We start from the raw sequence: 19515 nt of genomic DNA on the forward strand, positions 1-19515 counted from the left end.
TATAGACTGGTGCTGGTGTAGGAGTTGGATGAATGAGTTATTTACAAATTCTAGTCTTCTGGCAGTCTCGTGTTCTGGTAGGGGGTGAAAGGAGTGCAGGGAAACAGTAGGAGGAGGTGTGGGCTGAGTGTTATTTTTGAAGGTAACTCGAAATGTGAATAAAGTATAGCCAATCAAGAACATCATTATGCTACACAACATTAAAATACATATTATCAAGAATCTTTTTCTGGCCATTACATTGCATATTTTCTTTTTAAAGTTCGTGGGTCTAGCAGGTCTCTCTACCCTAGGAAACTCCATCCTCTAGTTGCTGCCCGCGGTGGGAGATTGATTCTGCCAAAGAGTGCTTTCTGTTCAGCCCAGGGTAATTCCCTCAGACCAACCAGAACCGTTGACCTAAACGTCCCCAGCTGCACTCCCCCGACTGTCAACCGCGACCCTAGCAGCAGAACCGGATGGCGGTTCGAAAATCAAAAATGAGCAAGTTCCCTGGGCGAGAGAGCTGTAAAAACAAAAATAGTTCTTGGGGGAAAAGGAAAATTGCATTAATTTGCTTTTATTAGTTCCTTTTTCTTGACCTCAGATTATATCGTTGTTTCCCAGGTACGGTGTGGTCTTCGAACAATGTTTCAGGGTCTGTAGTGTCCAACTGCATTGACGGTGGCACAAATCCTTGCAAAATACGATCACTCTCCTTATCGGTACCAGTTCCTTTTAATCGCGCATCGCTGAAGGGGGCAAAGCGTGGTACAGACTCGGTCTCAGAGTCAGCAATTCCCTCCTGGACCCACCGGTCATATGGAAGAGGCAGAGGGACCCGTTTACAATGGATCCCGTGGATCAAGTTCTTCTTTCCTTCCACCCGAACGGCTGATCTTGTGGAAAGAAGGACGAGGTATGGCCCGGTCCACCTGGGCTGTTCGTTGTTTGTGCGCTGAAAATTCTGCACCAGCACCCAGGTGCCGGGTTCAATGGAGTGACCTGGATCATCAGAGGCTGGCAGAGAGGAACTGTGAACCTGTTGGTGTAAAACACGCAATTTAGTTGTCAATTCGCACAAATAGTCAAGCAGTACAGGGTGCTCTATCTCGCTTAGTTTCTTGGGCCTCGGTACTCCCCATATGTTTGCTGGGCGCCCGAACACGATTTCGTGGGGGCTCAGTCCCAGTCTAGAATGGACAGTCATTCTGGTAGATAGGAGTGCTAAAGGCAAGGCGTCAGGCCATTTAAGACCTTTGCTGGCTTGGATTTTGGCCAATTTTAACTTTAACGTGCCGTTGTAGCACTCTACTAATCCTGCCGATTGGGGGTGATTTGCAGCGTGGAACTTCTAGTGTTTGCCTAGACATTCGCACACTCTCTTCATCACTCGTCCCACGAATTCACTTCCATTATCGCTCCAGACCATTCTAGGCATACCAAATCTAGGGAAGAATTCCTTGACAAGGGCTTTGGCCGTTGACAAGGCAGTGTTGTCCTTAAGGGGATACGCTTCCACCCACCTGGAGAAGGCGCAAACAACAACAAGCACATATTTCAGATTGTTGCATCTTTCCATGTGGATGAAATCGAGCTGCAAAACCTCGAACGGATACGTTGGAGGCGCAAATTGACCAGCTGGAGTTGGGGTTCCCCTACCTGGATTGTACTTCAAACACACCATACAGTTCCTGACCAAATTCTCTGCGCATTTCGGGATACCACTATTCTGCCATACTGGGGCCAACAACTTACATATTCCTTTCGCACTAATGTGAGCCATTCCATGGGCCATTGTCACCACTGCAAGCACATATGCATCGGGTAACAGCCATCTTTGGTGCTCTGACAATTCGACCCAACAACCATTCGCATCCATTCTACCCTTGTTTTCTCTCCATTCATTCACCTCTTTCTCAGTCGCCTCGGACTGTATGGACTTCACACTTTCGATAGTGTCCTCACACATACCTACATCGGCAATCCATCTCGCAGGACCTACAACATACATTCGACTCATTGTGTCCCTTGCAGTTTCTTTCGCAACTTCATCTGCAAATGCATTCCCATGACCAACATCATCTTGAATCTTTCTGTGTGCACTGCATTTTAAAATCGCAACTTGTAATGGCAAGGTCAGTGACTCGAGAAGCTCGTTCACTAGCTGACCATGTTGGATCCCTGCACCGTGTGACGTTAGGAACCCACGTTCACGCCACAATCTTCCAAAACTGTGAGCCACGCCGAAGGCGTATTGGCTATCTGTATACACATTCACTCGCTTTCCTTTTGCCAACACACATGCTCTTGTAAGTGCAACTAACTCTGCTGCTTGCGCAGAATTATGGGGAATGCGCGCAGTCTCTTCAATTGTGTGCAATGTTGTCACCGCATATGCTGCAGTCGTATCACCATTTGGCAACTTGAAGCATGAACCATCCACCCATAAAGCATCATTACATTCAGGAAGGGGAGTGTCCACTAAGTCTACTCTCCCTTTTGTCTCTTCTTCTGTCCTAAAACAGCAATCATGCATTTCGACCTCATCTGTCTCTGTTGGAATGGGCAATAACGTGGCGGGGTTGAGTGTATCGCACCTTTTTATGTGAATGTGACTCTCTAATAGTGTCAGTTCATAACTTGACAGTCGAGCACTAGTTAAGTGCTGTGTCTTCGTTCTGTTTAGTAAAATGTCTACTGCATGTGGGACCATAACGATCAGTGTGTTATTCATTACTAACCCAGCAGACTGTCGAATACAGACAGCTGCTGCAGCAGTGGCCCTCAAGCAACTTGGTAATGCCTTAGCTACAGGATCTAGAGTCGCTGAGAAATACGCGCATGGGCGCTGTTTGTCCCCAAAGTATTGTGTCAGGACTGATAATGCGCAACCTTCCTTCTGATGGACATATAACGTAAAAAGCTTACTGTAGTCGGGGTTGCCCAACACAGGAGCCGAACACAATGCGTCACGCAACTCGTGGAAACTTGTCTGACAATCTTCAGACCAAGGCATAGGATCGGGTGTGTCTTTACGGATTAGTGCCAGCAAAGGTTTAGCCAATAGTGAAAAATTCGGTATCCATTGTCTACAGTACGATGTAATGCCCAAGAAAGCACGCACTTCTCTTTGTGTCCTTGGGACACTCAATTTTGCAATTGCCTGTATTCTCTCTGGGGTAGTCTCCTTCCCTCCTTCGATAAGATGTGACCTTAGTAGGTAACTTCTTGTCGACAAAATTGCAGTTTTGAAAGAGAGACTTTGTGCTTCATGTCACATAAATGACGTAACAACGACAATGTGGCTTGCTTGCAAATTTCTTCAGTATCTGCAGCGATCAGCAGATCGTCTACATACTGAATCAGAGTAGCACCATCATGTAGAACAATCGTGTCAAGTTGTGATTTCAGAGCTTGACTGAATATAGATGGACTTTCACAGTAGCCCTGAGGAGCGCGTTTGAAGCGGAAGCTTCGTCCTCCTAAATTGAAGCCAAAAATATCCTCAGCAATCGGGATGCTGAAGAAGGCGTTCTTCGGGTCAATCACCGAAAACCAAGTGGCTGAAGCTGGAACCATAGTCAATAAGGCAGTAATGTCAGGGACAACTGGAAACTGTGGTACAACAATTTTATTCACTTCTCTGAGATCAATCACAAATCTGTACACAGAGGGCTGTGAAGGATCAGTACGCTTTAAGACTGGCAAAACAGGACTGTTACAAATGTTGCCTGTTGTCTCTTCAATGACATCTTTCTCAATCAGATCATAAATGATCGCTAACAGCGCCTTTTCACATTCGCTAGAGATCTTGTATTGGGGAATACGTGGCAACCTAACATTGGCTCTCAATGTTATGATATATGGCGCTATCTCCAAAAGACCCACATCATTTGATCCACTAGCCCAAAGTATATCTGGAAGAGATGACAATTCAATTGGAATATTCTCCTTTGCCAAAGACATTGGAGAAATAACTTTCTTACCTAGGGTAAGCTGTACCCCCGAAGGGGAACAGTACAAAGTTGCATATAATCTCTTTAATAAATCCAAACCTAACAAGTTTTCACCACAACCTGTTGTAAGAATGAGGGGTGCTTCTAATTCACATGGGCCAACAGAAAGGGGCATAGGACTAGAAATCGGGTTTCGAACAGGGGCGCCAGAAAAACCTACTGAAACATTCATTTCGCCAGACAAAGGTGCGCCAGGAAGTTTTGAGTGCATAATCAAACTTTTTGTAGCACCAGTATCCAGCAGAAATGGCTCTGACACTCCTGATGTAATCACCTCGACATAAGGTCCATTCTGATCTACTGGAACTGAAACAACTCCCTCTCTTTGTCCATGTCTGCCCTAGCAATTATTACCCTCATTCTCGTTTTCGGCGTAATAGTCATCAGCATAGTACTGAGCTGACCTAGAAGACGCATTATTCTGTTGATCAAAGCTATTCATAGAATTCTGAGGCGGAAAAGAAGTGGTATTCTGGGGGAAATTTCCACGGCCCCTACCTCTAGGAGCCTGTTGGACACCTCTACCTCTTGAACCAGAGACACCATTCAAACGTCGCGATAAAGCTGGACAATTATTCTTGAAATGACCCTCTTCCTTGCAATACGCACACTGATTCGGACCATACGGTAAACGCTGATGAGAAAACTCGTTTCCTTGCGAGTTTCTCGAATACTGCTGTGGTTGCTGATAATTGGGCTGACTAGGAGTGCGAGGCGGATAGGCTTGCTGGAGAAGAACTTTAGTTTTTAAATCTTTAGTCTTTTTGTCTGCCTTATCTAGCTCGTCTTTGCGCCTATTTTCGTAGTACTGGGCTGTGGCTAAAATCTGCGCTGACGTGGAAACAGCCCAAGCACTCTCTGAATCTTTCAATTTATTGCACAGTTCAGGAAGCAAATTATGTACAAATTTATCTACAAACAATCTTTGGCCACCCTCAGTAGCCATATCCTGACCACTGTGGTCGACAAAAGTTTCTTCAAATCTTGTGAAAAAGTCAGACACATTCTCATCTTTTTTCTGCTTGCACGCAGACAACTTGTCCCAATTAACACGCAATTCAGGCATTAAGGTCTTCATGTACGTGATAATTCTACCAGGAAGTTCAGCTTCTAAAGGCTCAGGTTTGGAACCACCAACTTGTCTAGTATCTGCAGCAGTAATATTAGCCCATGTGTCACCCAATTCTTGATCATGGTCTGTATGACGAATTTTACTCCATAAAGGCTGTGGAACAACATTCCCAAACAACATGTCTACATCTGCTAAATTCACTATACATGAGCTGGCAGTCTGTGATAACACCTTATAATACCCTGCGGGATTCTTACTGGGGATCAGGTAATGTCTGCTTGAGTGCTAAAACTTCAGATCTTTTCCAGGGGACATGTACCCAGACACGCTGGAAATGTGGCAGAATTGCTGGATTCGCATTTGCGTCACCTTCCCTCCAAACCGGAGGAACTTCTCTCATAGGGTACTGTCGCCCCTTTTTCCTACCTGACATGTCATCCTCATATAGTGATCTAGAGACATTTCCATTACTCCTATAAGATAACAACAAGTCTATTGCTCGTTCAACATCAGCACCTACAATCATGCCTTCATAGAATTTGAATCGCATACAAAATAATTCCTGCATTTTGCGTTTGGGATCATTTGTCTCCAAATCTTCGCAAAGATATACACACATTTCTTCGAACACATATCTCTGAGTGGGTGCATCCCACTGCCGGAAGACTTCCATAACAGACTGAACATCGTATCTTACAGTATCAGTAACTCATTTGCGTGCAAACTTATTCAGCACTTCTCTTTCCTCATAATCAGGCAGTTGACTACGCAACTGTCTACGTCCTGTTTTAGGGGTCGTTTTAGGCGACCCAAAGAAAGGTGAGAACAGACCAGTGACAGTACTTGCCACTCTCTGTCGAACAGAAGGAGAAGCTTGCAGAGAGGCGGATGTGCCAGAAAAGACAGGATGATGAGAAGAGGAAGCCGAGGCAATAGCAGAAGAAGTCGAGGCAGTGATAGAAGTAGCATCAGGATAAACAGTTGGAGAAGTAGGCAAAGTTGTACAAGAAGTAGATGGAGTATGTAGCAAAGGCGGCGGCCCTTGAGAGGGCAGCGCCGGAGAAGTAGGAACCAGCTGAAGAGGAGCTGGGGCTTGTGCAAGAGCTGCATTTCGTGCGCCAGGGCGCGGTATAACAAAACGCTTCGGAGGTGCAGTAGCATCTAGCGCATATGGGGGTGGTGAACTCAGTAAATGGGACATTAATGGATCTTTCTCTGATGTCCTTTTTGAACCTTGTTCTTCATGGGGCAACATTGGGTAGCATTTATCTACTGCTAATCTCTTGCTTCTGAGCATTTGTTCACTCTCTTGCTCTTCCTCATTATCCCTGTATGCTTGCACCGTTGACATACCTCTTTTATTTTTCTTTGCTAATTTCATTTCTTTCTGTTTGGCTTCTTTGCGCCATAAGCGAAAAGAGTCAAACATCGCCGGCCGGGCTTTCTTCTTGAAGAGTTTGACCTCTAAATTATCTAGTATTTCTGTATCAAAGCTACCATATTGGGGCCATTTTAAAACACCATCTTTGCGGGTGTATTTCATCCACACTTCATTATATGTGATAGGGCCTACTCCGTGCTTCACATAGAGTTCATACGTTGGAGTTCCAATCGGAGGAACCGGACACGAATCCTCTAATCGGGAGTCCTTACTACAACCGAGACAAAACAAGTTTCCGAGTCTGCTAAGACCAGGCATCTTTGCTCACTAGTCTAGCTTCAAACTTCAAGGGATTATCGAATACGATATTTTCGTGAATACACGAATCCCTTGGTTTTGGCGCTTGCAAGTTCCAAACAAGGTGTATCTCAGGAATACCAAAACTAAGAACCAAACTAAGGACTGGGAGACGCTCCACTTATACTTAACTGAAGTATTGATGATCGATGACGTCACTAGAAGACTCGTCTATCGTTTTGCTCTACCAAGGATCACTGGGTCCAAAACAGGGCGATAGTCAGGGCAGCAGTCCTTCGTAGTCGTCGGGACGCGGGGAACCTCGCAGCAAGGACCTTCGGAACCACGTCGACATACAGGGGTCGCTGAAGTGGCTGGCCGTCCTCTGGAATTTTCACACGAAGCTCCTCACGAACATCTGGCTTGGACCGATACCGCTTGATACCGCCCCGAGTTGGGCACCAACTGAGGTGCCGGGTTTTTAGGAACCCGTGGTGCCAGGGGATAACACCCGAAGACCTCTGAGTTCTCCCTGTTCCGGACCACAGAAACACAGAAGTGTTTTCAAAAGTGAAGTCAAAGATCTTGTTTTATTGGCTGCAACCAAGTAACGAGCGTTCTAGAAGTACAACAGCAAGGTTTGTAAGTTCTCAGGAGACCGTTCGTTTTTACAGAACCAGCCTTCTCCTTATATACAGAAATAACAGCTACAGGCAAGAATTCTTGAGTTTACAATACGGTCATATACATATTTCCACAATAGAACAAAAAGCGAAGTCATGACGGCCAGCCCATATTTTAGAGGTCCAGTTCGTGATGGATGACCCAGCCCGACCCAGAACTACCATCACATATCGATGAAACCCCAATAAAATCGGGCACCTCCTCATCGTAAAACTGGCCATAAACAAGAAACATGGACAAGTGTATGTGTGTGGATAACATGGTTTGTATGTAGTGAATGGTTTATGGCATGTTGTGCCTTGATGCTATCTTACTCGGCCACTGGGCGAGGGACTGCCTGAACAGGTTTGGCTGGAGGCAGTGGAGTCAGATCGGCCAGGTCATGGGGAAGTCAGCTAAGGTGGACGTGTCCTTTCAGATCAAACTCGGCCTTAATCAATTGACTATATGAGGGCAAGCCATAAGATGGATGCCGTTCACAAAATGGAGTCCGAGGGTTCGGGACGGAAACCACGATTTAAGGGTGTTAGCATCACTTAATCACGACGCAAATGCATAGGGATAATGTCCTAATCATTACCGGTCTGCCGACACCAAATTCGTCATGGTACGATGATATTTTGTGACACGAGGGTTGGGCCTCGGTATCATATTACAGCAGGGTCCAGAATTTCAGAACCTCAATTGGTGGGCTTCTACACGCCGAATGTAGATGAGCTGTCCCCACTGAAGGAATTATATCAAAATCTACTTGACACAAGGCACTAAATTATTATAGGGGTCGATTTCAATAAACTGTTGGATCCTGCGCTGGATAAATCCACAGTAAGACTAACAGCAAACGTATCTAAAATGAGGGAGACCACACATCAATTAATAAAGAAATGTTTTCTAACTGATGCAAAGTTAAGCAAATACATTTCAACAGTTGCACACCAACCCGAACATCTATTGGATCATGACGCACTAAAACTAGTGTTCTCCGTCTAGAATCATCAACCTGAGTTTAGATGGACCCTAGACAGAGCCTCCTAGGGGAGTAAGAAGTTGTAAATGCCCTTAAAGACACTGCAGGTTTCTTTGAGACAAATGAGGCCTCGGACCCTGCCCATATTGTGTGGGATACATTCAAAGCGTTTATAAGTGGGAGGCTAATACATTATGTGGCATATAAAAGGAAAGAAGGCAAAAAAGAACTTAGATAACACAAATCTAGAATTGATAAGATCCAGAAAGACTTGGAAAACTGTGAACATATTAGTTTAGAACTAGAGCCCCATAGGAAATTGAAAAAGGCCAAGGAACATTTAGCAGAATTTTTAGAAGGCAGGATGCAAAAGAGGTGGAATACCAGTAAATTGGCTCACTAGGAGTATGGGGAAGGCTGCTGGAAATTATTAGCCTGGAAAACAAGGCAACACACCCTTCGGAATGAGATGAAGGAGGTAGAGTTCCGCGCCACCAAAGAACGTTGTCTGGAAGATCATAGTATTGGGAGGGCATATATGGGTTTTTTCCAAGATCTATATACTAATGACACAAAATCAACACAGACAGAAGTTAAGGAGTGGATACTCTTCCTAGGTGAAATTTAAATAAACAAATATTTCTCAATCAGAAAATAACTCCCCTGGAAATAGATAAAGCAATTAGGCGATTAAAGAAAGGGAAAACACCAGGCTATGATGGCCTACCAAATTAGTAATACAAGGTTTTAAAGGAAGAGCTCACCCTGTATCACCAAATTACTGAATAGAATTTACTTTGACCACCTGCCCACTCCATCCTCTTGGAATGAGGCAGTTATAACACTAATTCTAAAACCTAGTAAGGACCAAAAAAAATGCGAGTCGTATAGACCAATATCCTCCTTAATAATGATTATGCTGTGATATCTTATACAAGTATGATTCAGAAAAGGGGGTGGTGATGAACAGAGTGTCTGAATTAAGCAGACCACTCTTACCCAGTCCAAAGATCAGGGCTTGATCTATCACCGTTTTTTAGCTCACTGCACCATCCCAGCTCAGAACTTGGCTATATGCAAATTAGTCTGACCCTGGCACAGGGTACGGGTGGGTCCCAGTCCACAAATAACATAAAATCTATACGAGGTAACATCTGCATCCTAGGCCACCTCCCTGGGCCACCGCCTGCTGATGAGCACCAGAGGTAGATGTGGCATACAGGATTGGATAAGTATTCCTCTGTTTCTTCACTCCCTCTGTGTGTCACTGCCCAGGAACCCAACTCAGCTTTTCAGGAGGTGACTACATTCATCTGCCTCACTGCACGGCCATCCAGATGTGTGAGGCTCCTTTTCCCAGCATCACGGGAGGGATACATTCCTAGGCACAAGCAAAGCAGTAGTGCCCAGACGGATGAAGTAAGCAAGATGGTGGTCGGACTATCCCTATCATCTTGTGATCACCATTAAAGCCTGGGATATCTTAATTCTGTCCCTTGATCTTGGGCATTGAGTCGAGTTGCATCCTGACACTTAGAGAGCTTCAAGGATTATTGGGCCTAATTATGAGTTTGATGGTCCATAGGATCTCCAAACCGGTTGTGACGTGGCGGCTACCACCGCTCTGGTGGTCAGACTGCCGTATAGCAACTCTGGCAGTAGACCACTACGGGACAGCCACAGCCGCCAGGGATCTGCAACTCCTGGTGCAGCAGTCTTGAGGCTGCAATATGCTGTATGAGTTTCCTCACTGCGACCCTAACCACAGTAGTGATCCCGCATTGGAAAGGGTGGCAGTGAGTTAACAAAGGCGGCCCCCGCTTTCCTCAGGCCCAAGGGATGCATGCAGGGGCCCCTTGCTGTGTGAATGCACCCTCTTTCCTGCACGGCATGGGCTTACCATCCATGCCGTGCAGGAACAGAATTTGATGTTCAAGGGCAACAAGTTTTTATGTGTATTTTGTCCTTGGTACAAGTAGGCCCAACCCCCTACAGCATAAACCCTTTGGCAGCCAGTTTACAGTAACACATAATGAATCAGGGAAAATCATGCCTACAGTTAAGGTAATATGTATATCCATGTGTTAATGCTATTCAAACTTGTATTTATGGTTCAATAATGCAAAGGCTTTATTATTAGGGCAAGTGCTCTAAGTAAATGTTGTAAGCTCAGATTGCACTACTGACACTGGTTAGAGTATAAACAATGTGTACACACATTTTCAATTTTTAGCAATATGAAGCTATGTATTCTGCTCCCCGTATGCTCTCTGATTACATGCTAATTTTTGCAGACACTTGATAGCAAGATTGATAATTCTTTGCTCTCAAACTCTCAAAATAAAATGTTCACAAAAAATAAATCCCAAAACATTTATCTAAACTACTAAAAATATTGAGGTACCAATTCTTTGCAGCATCTTTTAATAAAATGTGTTGATGTAAGCTAGTATTTCCCAAAAATATTAATAATGGAAAATCAGTGTAACCAGTTTTAATAAGATTATGGGAACCCTAAAAATAAATAGGCACTGGTAAAGCCAGTAGGTCTGAAATTGTTGGTCAGCCTTTTGGTTTTGCCAGTGCGTCACTGGCATGGTTTAGTATAAACTTATTGGTGCGGAAGCTGCCAGGCCCTCACAATTATAACAAACACTGGCAAAAGCAAACATTGTTTTGGTCTCAAAAAGCACACATTGCTCAGTAGTTCCTGGCACTGAACAAAACAACTGTGTGTTGATAAGCTCCTTGTGAAAGAACAGAATGCTGTCACTCACACTGAAGCTAGCTGATAGAGAGAGAGAGACAACATTTTAATAAACACAAAGGGTCATGGTTAACACCAGACCTAATTAGGGGCCCAATTATTAAATAAAGTGCACCATGTCCTTGGATTAAGTGCAGATATATGACTTTCATGAATTCCCAAGACTTTACATAAGTAGGCCAAGAAATAGTACTCCTAGAAAATATTTGTGTACTGCATTTTAGTATGAGCAAATATGCAGGTGTCGATTTGCTCATGCGAAAATCTGAGTGATTGCAAATGTACTTCCCCTCCAACCACTTTTTTCCCAATCCAGGAAGAAGATTTATGTCTGCCATTGTCAGGAGTAAATATCCAAGCTTTCTCAGTATGGGAAAAGATCAGAGAAGAGTTGGTGAAAACCCTTAAAACATGCAAGTTAGTAGGTTTACATGGATTCAAAAGTGCATTCCAACCCTGGAACTGTTGCTTACCATTACCTTCAGCCCCAGTATGTAGATCTGTGGAAACGTGGCAACATAAGGGAATTGCTAGTATTCGAACCCTACTATGGAAGGAGCCCTGGCATAATCAGAGAGGCTATTTCAGAACTCCAATATAATGAGATTGCTGCCATAATATGTCACTGCATTACATGGCTCAAATGGGACAAGTGGATTTTTTTACAGGACAAGTAGATTTATGAAGCAATGTGCCCCATGGACAAGTAGATATTTTATTAAATTCCACACCCCTGCTAAGGGCCGCACACCAGACTACGAGGAAACTCATAATCTGGCGGGTGGCAGGCGGCCCTGTTTGATGGCGTTGGAGCGGGGCAGAAGCCCGCTCCCAAAACACCAAACTCCTAATTGGGCCCATAGGCTGCAAAGCGGGTATTCTCAAAGATCGCCTGGTAAATGTGGGGACTAGCTCTAGAAGTCTGATTTCTCCTCCCTGTTTGACTTAGCCACATTGCCCACTTGTATGGCCTTTGAAGGAAATCTGGTCAAAATGTGATAAGTGTCTGGTGGTGAAATGAGGACAGGCAAGAATTTCTCATTGGAGCTGAATGGGTTTGTGCTGCTGTGAAGCTCTTTTTGCCATATAGTGCATTATTTTGCCAGATCCGTTTAAAAGAATATTCTGCTTTATTGATAAGTTCTACTGTTGACTGCATAGGGAGACTGGCGACTGAGACCTACAAAGAAGTCTGGTTTTGCTGATATCCACAAACTATTTTTGACTGTTTTGTTTTGCAGGAAAAAATAAGCACATTGACTGAAAAATCTTCTGAATTAAAGAAAGACATCATATTACTTCAACAGAACGTAAGAGATGTTAAGGCCAAGTCTAAGGAAATGGCGGACAAAGCTAAGGTACTATCTAACGTTTTTCCCACAGCAGTTATATCTCAAACTGGTTGTTATACATGGATGCGTCTCCTGTTTTGGGTTCCATAAAATGTTTTAGGTTATTTCAGTTCTAGAAATTGGCCAATCTGTACTGTATCACTGCTTGCTACAACCAAACAAGCATGACTTTGAAATTGTAATGTCCCTTTCCCCAAAAAAATTGTTTTGCAAAGTCGTAAATTTTGGCAGTCAATTTGCTGTGGCAAATCAATCTATATTGTATAAGTACGAAAAGAAAATAAATCCAGAAATACTTCTAAGGACAACTTTTATTGGTAAAATATATTTACTTAATTTTGGTACTACTATTTAATATTAATTAATCCCTGCAACTGTGTACAGCAAGTCAAGATTTTTTTTTAAAAAATGGGGGAGGGAATATAATTTTATAACACATTGCCATCCTTCACTTCTGTTTAAAGGCTCTTTAAGGATAATATTTGGTTGCATAGATATAATTGCTGATTATCCTTTAAATTATTTTCACATTTAAGCGTGCCATCAATTCATGAATGTAAAACATAAGGAAACAAAATAATCGGTAGCTATGGTTAAATTTGGCTTCCTGTATCAAGTCACTTTCTTTGCCTTGTTACACTGTTGATTATTTCCGTTTATATCCCTTAAGTCATAAGTCAGCCACAAGCTCATTTCATCATTGGGTCAATAGTTATGTAATTGTATGTTCGAGACATATGGGCTGCAGACCACACACTATTGCGTTAGATCACCATCTATTGGTGGGCCGGATGATTACACTTTGTTGTTGTCTTGGAAGAGTCTTTGTCTGTTGGATGACTCCTCCCTTAGGCCGTAGTGCGCATGGGCATCGACTCCATCTTCAGATGTTTTTTTCCGCCATGGGGCTCGAATGTGTTCATCGTTCGGTCCCGTTACCGATCTCTTTTCGAATACATAAATTAATCAAAAGACTATCGGCATCGTCGTCGACATTGAATCCGGTTTCCAGCTTGGAATAGAGACTTCACTTCTCGATTCCAGCAGCCGTCGGGCCCAACTGCGCCATTGGGCCTTTGGCTCATGGAAAGAACACCCTTCAAGAAGTGCCCTCGGTGTGGACACAAATTCCCTCACACCGATCTTCATGAGGTTTGCAATCTCTGCTTATCTCCAGAGCACGAGAGTCGAGACTGTGAGGCCTGCGCTTCGTTCCGGTCCAAGAAAACAATCCCGGACCGTCGAGCTCAAAGAGTAATGGCGCTGTCATCTTCATCGACACCAGACCACACGTAGCTTAGTAATACAGGTATTTATTCGTGTGCGCGTAGCTGCAAACCCAACATTTTACACTAGCCTTCAGTGCATTGTGCTCTTACACTTACGTCACAATTCTGTCACAAGTCCATCTGGAGCCAAAAGGGTTCCATCATTTCTAATTTGCAAGACACTACATCTCCCCCTCTGTTTTTTTTGTTGAAAATATTGATATAGATTGACATATTATTTCAAATCTCTTCAATCAATTTTCTTGATGCTATAATTGTTCTACCTCAACTTGTTCTGGAAAACTGGTAGGTGTCATCACTGATGTTGGGGATTTGTGTCAACGGTGTAGAAGGAACAGCAGTTGCTGATGTTTCAGACCTAGACTCTTTCAGCTACTAGATCTGATCAACGATTGGTCAAGTGCCTGAAGTGTGAAGAGTCTTGGATAATAGATTCCCCATGTTGCTGAGCAGTCACCATGTGTCCCTTAGTAGACACCACTTGGAAAGGTTCTGCATCAAAAGGAGTATCATATTTTCTTTTCTGTATTTGTCATACGAGCACTGAATCTGCTGTTTTAAAGATGATGTTTTTCACCTGTAGTCCTTTGTCAGCATATGCTTTCATCTTCTGTTTGTTCACCAAGTCCTTCTCGTGAGTTGTCCTCTTCTCTTTCTTTCTCCTATTGATCCATTGAGGTAACTTGGTGTTCTCTCTCCCGAACATCAAAGTCACAGGACTTTCACCTGTTGGGTCGAGTGGGGTGTTGAACGATAAGCTCTCAGGGTAGCCTTGAAAACAGTTTTCAAATTGAGCTTCTCTAGAGCAGCACGCTGCACTGCTTTCTTTAACATGCTCCTAAAACGCTCAACAAGTTCATTGGCTTGTGGCAACAGAGGTGTTCTCTTTTGATGCATTATCTTCGCATGCTCCAAGAAATGTCTGAACTCTCGACTATTGAAAGATGGGCCATTTACAGACTTTAGTATGGCTGGATTCTTGAGTTGTAAATAAAAGGTCTTCAGTTACTGGAAATCGTAAGTATAAACATAACTCAGCATGTGTATTTGTAAAGCACATGTTCTCCTTGACACGTATCTTGGCACTGAATAACATGTTTGTTGTTATCCAACTCAATGGTACTCACTTTATCGACCTCAGAAGGATGAATGGCTGAGTGGACCTGCCGGTATTTGAACGTGTGAGCATGAGAGCAAACACAGGTCCCTACAGTGGACATATTAGTCCACTAAGTTACCAGACCTGGCATCCATAATCACCAGTTGACAATGTCCTTTGTCAAGTGAATCGAAAAAGAAAATGGCTATTCTCTCCCATGCATACTTCAAAAGTTGACATGTTCAAGGTGCAGTGAATAGTTTTTGTAGAAAGGCAGTTGCATAAATGACAGACCTTTAATTGCTTTTCAACCCTGTCACCAAGGTAAGGAAACCCGACTCTGTCTCCAAGAACTCATTTTGTGGTAACAATTCCAAAATGCCCTTTATGGGTAACCTCAATTATTTTCTGTCTCAGACTCTCTGGAATCCGGATTTATAGCCCTCGTAATATAACTCCGTCCTACATTATGGACTGCTCATCCTTGACATTTTTGTGTTTTTGATATTCATCATGAAATGAAGCAAAATAGTGTATTTGATATAGTGCACAGCTTCTAAAATTAGAGTGTCCTGGTGCGTGACAGCGGAAAGAAACGTGAGAAAAAGAGACCAGTTAGTTTTTAAAGAGCCAGGTTTTAAGTTTCTTCCTGAAGGATAGTAGGTCAGTGGTTAGTCTCAGAGGTTCAGGGAGGCTGTTCCACAACTTTGCACCTAGAAAGCCGAAGGATCTGCCTCCTGTGCGGGCACGACGTATTTTGGGCACTATTGTCAGTTTAGCATTTGTAGATCTTAGGGATCTAGATGGAATATAGCGAGTAACACGCTTATTCAGATAGCCGGCACCTAAGCCATAGAAAGCTTTAAAAAAGATGATCATAGATTTGAATTCAGTCAGTCAGTCATTACAGCTTTATTCGATTGTTGTATACCAATCATAAAAGCACAATACAATAACACACATAAAAAATGTCATTATAAATCTAACAGGTTAAAATGTATTCACACAACAACAATTAAATCAGCGTCATCAGGAGGGACAATGCCCTTACTTTACACATCAAATACTATACTTTTCCTCTGCTGAAGCGCCTTTTTTAAAACTGAGCCACCCTCCACACAATATGTTTATCTTCCAAAAATTGCAATTTAATAAAAGCTGGGCGGCATTGCCTTACGCCTAAAGATTTTAAAAGCGGAAGTAACCACACTCTCCTCAACTCTGTATAGAATTTATATAATAAAACTAGAGAAATCGTAGACTGCTCAGAGTAGTTATCACACAGGCAGGGTATCACATTTCGGGACCAGTCGTTCACAATTGGTATTGACAGTAATCTATGAACGACACCCAATCTATATCTCATTAGAAGCATCCTATCAAAAGGTCCAGGAGCGAATAACAAGTAAGGCTCCATCCCCAAACAGGTGAGAGTTACTTGATGCATCCTTACACTAGGTTTCAACACTTCATCTGCCAGGCTTAGTGAACTCAATAATTGAAGGCCTTTTAGCTTTAGGGGCTTTCTCGATACTGAGATCATACTAGAGGGGTCAGCAAAGTATTCCGGATGACCTATATCCTTCATAAAGTTACTTATTATATTTAATCCAAGGAATCTTAGCGGCCCCGTCCAAGCTCATGCTGTCCTTTGAAATCTCTCTATTCAACTTAGTCTGCTCCTTGGTCCAAATCCTATGCCATAAAAGCACTGGTTCCATTTTGATAGGATCTGAAATAAAAGGGAGGCCCAACTCCTCGTGACATATATATGAGGACGTGCATGGGGAAGCTGACAAAATATATTGCAAAAAGGAACTCTCCACCAGCTGTAATAGCTGAGTGTTAACAAAAACCCACACTTCTGCCCCTTACAGTGTGGCTGTAATGCACTTTGCTTTATATATTTTCAAAAGTTCCACTGGCGGGTTCCTCCCTAGTTTTTTGGCAAAGGTGGCAAGGGCTGTCTTTGTTCTGGTAAACACAAGTTTTTTCATGTTTATCATCTGAGACCAGGTGTCATTTTGATTTACTAAGATGCCGAGGTAGGTAAACTTCCTGGTAGAGGCTAGCTTGTTTCCATCCAGGAAAATTTCCCTCACCCTCTGATACCCTTTACCGCATCTCATTATGAATGTCTTAGAGACATTAATGCTTAAACCTAGGTCCTTCATAAAGTAATTAAAATTACCCAGGACCCTTTGCAAACCATTTTGTGTACGCACCATTAGGACCGCGTCGTACGCATAAAGGAGGGCTGGAATAGGTCGCCCTCCAATTTGCGGGAAGTCTATACCCTCATTAAGCAATACTTTGCCAAAGCCTTTTATATATAGATTGAAAAGGAAGGGGGCCAGGACGCAGCCCTGCCTGACCCCTCTCTTGATGGGGAATGAACTGGTACGTTCCCCATCCTGGCCATAGTGAACACTGGCAGAGGCTCCCCTGTACAAACATTGCAAAAGCTCTATGATATTTGAACCAACCCCTAAATCTACTAGAATTTCCCACAATCTTCCATGCTGTACAGAACTGAAGGCTGCGGTAAGGTCCACGAATGCTAAGTACAAACAGCCCTTTTTTGCTTGTGTATATTTACCTATGAAGATAGAGCCATTTAAACTTTGCTCTAAAGGGCCTAGGCCTTCTGGAAAACCATACTGTAAGTCAGAAATTACCTGTTTGTCTTCATCCCAGTCTTTCAGACGTTCCAGGAACCACACGTCCTGCCACCTTTATCATTGAATTAAGTAAAGAGATCGGCCTATAACACCCCGGGTCATGGCGGTCCCCCTTCTAAAAAATTTGAATGATAATAGATTCTACCCAGGTGTTTGGTATCGATGTCCTAACACTAGCATTTATAACTTGTGTTATTATGGGGCCCCAAACTGACATCTTAGATTTAAATAGGTCGACAGGCACTCCATCTGGACTTGGGGCCTTGCCCCCTAGGCTACGACTAAGGGCTCTGAGCACTTCATCCAGGGTAACCTGCAACTCTATCTTAGAGCTGGAGGAGTTACGGGTGATTGGGAGTCTACATTTCCTTGCCCGTTATACACCTTAGAGAAATGATTGACCCAAACATCCTCAGATATTGCGATCTCAATAGATGGGCTATCTCCCTCTTGTTAGAAGGGAGCCATTACTGCTCTCCAAAATCCAACACAATTATTTTGTAAGGCTGCTGTGTGGAGTGTTTCCCAAGCTTCCTGCCGATACATTTCCTATTTAAGATGGCCTGCTTATACTCCACCCTGGCCCGCCTAACCCCATTGGGGGATCTAGGTTGCCTATGCAACTCATGTTTCAAATTTGAGTGGGCTTGGGAACACTTTTTGTCAAATCACCCATGATCTTTGCGCTTTTTGCAATGTTTAGCAGTTAGTAGACGCCTAACCTCATTACCTATAGCAACAAAAGAATGCACAATACTATCAGAAGAAGATGTCTCACACAAACCGTTATCAAAAGCCAATTTGCATTTATTAATTAATTTCATGACCAACTCGTCGGGATCGACTTTAGACCACCGTATGGCGTAAGCATTTACACTGTTCAATTCAAAGTTGTCTAGTACTGGGTAATTGTTTTTTACCTTCCCGTTTCTAAGAGGAGGCAACCTAACCTCAAGACATAGAGGGAAGTGGTTGCTCATTGCATTGTCCCCGACTGTAAAATAAAACACCCTCTGTGCGAATGTACATGAAACTAGGACAAAATCAATGGTATATGTGAACCCCCTGCCATTAAAAGTACTAGGCATAGGAATAGGGTGAGTTAGAAAATCGTTTACAAAGCCCAAATCATTAGAAAATAAGAGCTAATTAAATAAATCGCCCGTCAAAGTGCATCCACATGTTCTGCAATCAACATGATTACACAATGTACAGTTGAAACCCCCCATCAAAATTATCATACAATCTTTGGTACCCATATTACGGATGTCAGTTATTACCTCAATTAATTTCCTAGTTACCATGCCCAGCTCCCCCAATGGAGCATTATTATAAAAATTTACCAGGGCCATTGAGTGGACTGGACTCAAAGAGAGTTCCAGTATATGATAGTACCGTTCCACACCTCCTCTCCCCCCTCTACCTGGAAGGCTATACTTTCTGTCACCAAAGTGTTAGAAATATATGTGCAGAGTCCGCCCTTGGGTCTACCCCCTAGACCATTAACCGCACAGGTGCCCGACGTCTTAAAACCGTTAATATGAATGGGGGGACTCTCTGACGAAGCACCTGCTGTCCGTGTGCTGCGTTGCTGCTCTTTCTTCGTGGACTGTGCCACTTCTCGCCGGACCCGCTGCGCGGGTCCCGCATCGCCGTCTGGCCCCAGGAGAACTGCGGGGGAACTCGTGCAGCAGTAAAGGGCGCTGGTAAGGCTTGCAGGGCTGCGAGCAGTGTGTTCAGGGACTCCATATCCCAGGAGTCCCTGATAGCCCGGCAGTGACCACCTGGGCCGCTCTCCCTGCAAGCCCCGCCCCCTCACCTACGGACTTAAAAGTCTCTGTTTCTATCATCCTCGTGGGACTCTCTGACGAAGCACCTGCTGTCCGTGTGCTGCGTTGCTGCTCTTTCTTCGTGGACTGTGCCACTTC

The 19515-nt window shown here is 43.6% G+C and overlaps 1 protein-coding gene across 3 annotated transcripts in view; it reads left to right on the forward strand.

Moving 5' to 3' along the window:
• NMI (N-myc and STAT interactor) overlaps positions 1 to 19515 on the forward strand; it is a 179160-nt gene that overhangs the window by 54581 nt on the left and 105064 nt on the right. For all 3 annotated transcript variants that reach the window (XM_086957244.1, XM_086957245.1, XM_086957246.1), the window contains exon 4: positions 12408 to 12524. In XM_086957244.1, the coding sequence (XP_086813370.1) occupies positions 12408 to 12524 (117 nt within the window). The remainder of the gene's footprint in view (positions 1 to 12407; positions 12525 to 19515) is intronic.

The sequence above is a fragment of the Lissotriton vulgaris genome, chromosome 2_1, assembly GCF_964263255.1.
Source record: "Lissotriton vulgaris chromosome 2_1, aLisVul1.2, whole genome shotgun sequence".
Classification (NCBI taxonomy): domain Eukaryota; kingdom Metazoa; phylum Chordata; class Amphibia; order Caudata; family Salamandridae; genus Lissotriton; species Lissotriton vulgaris.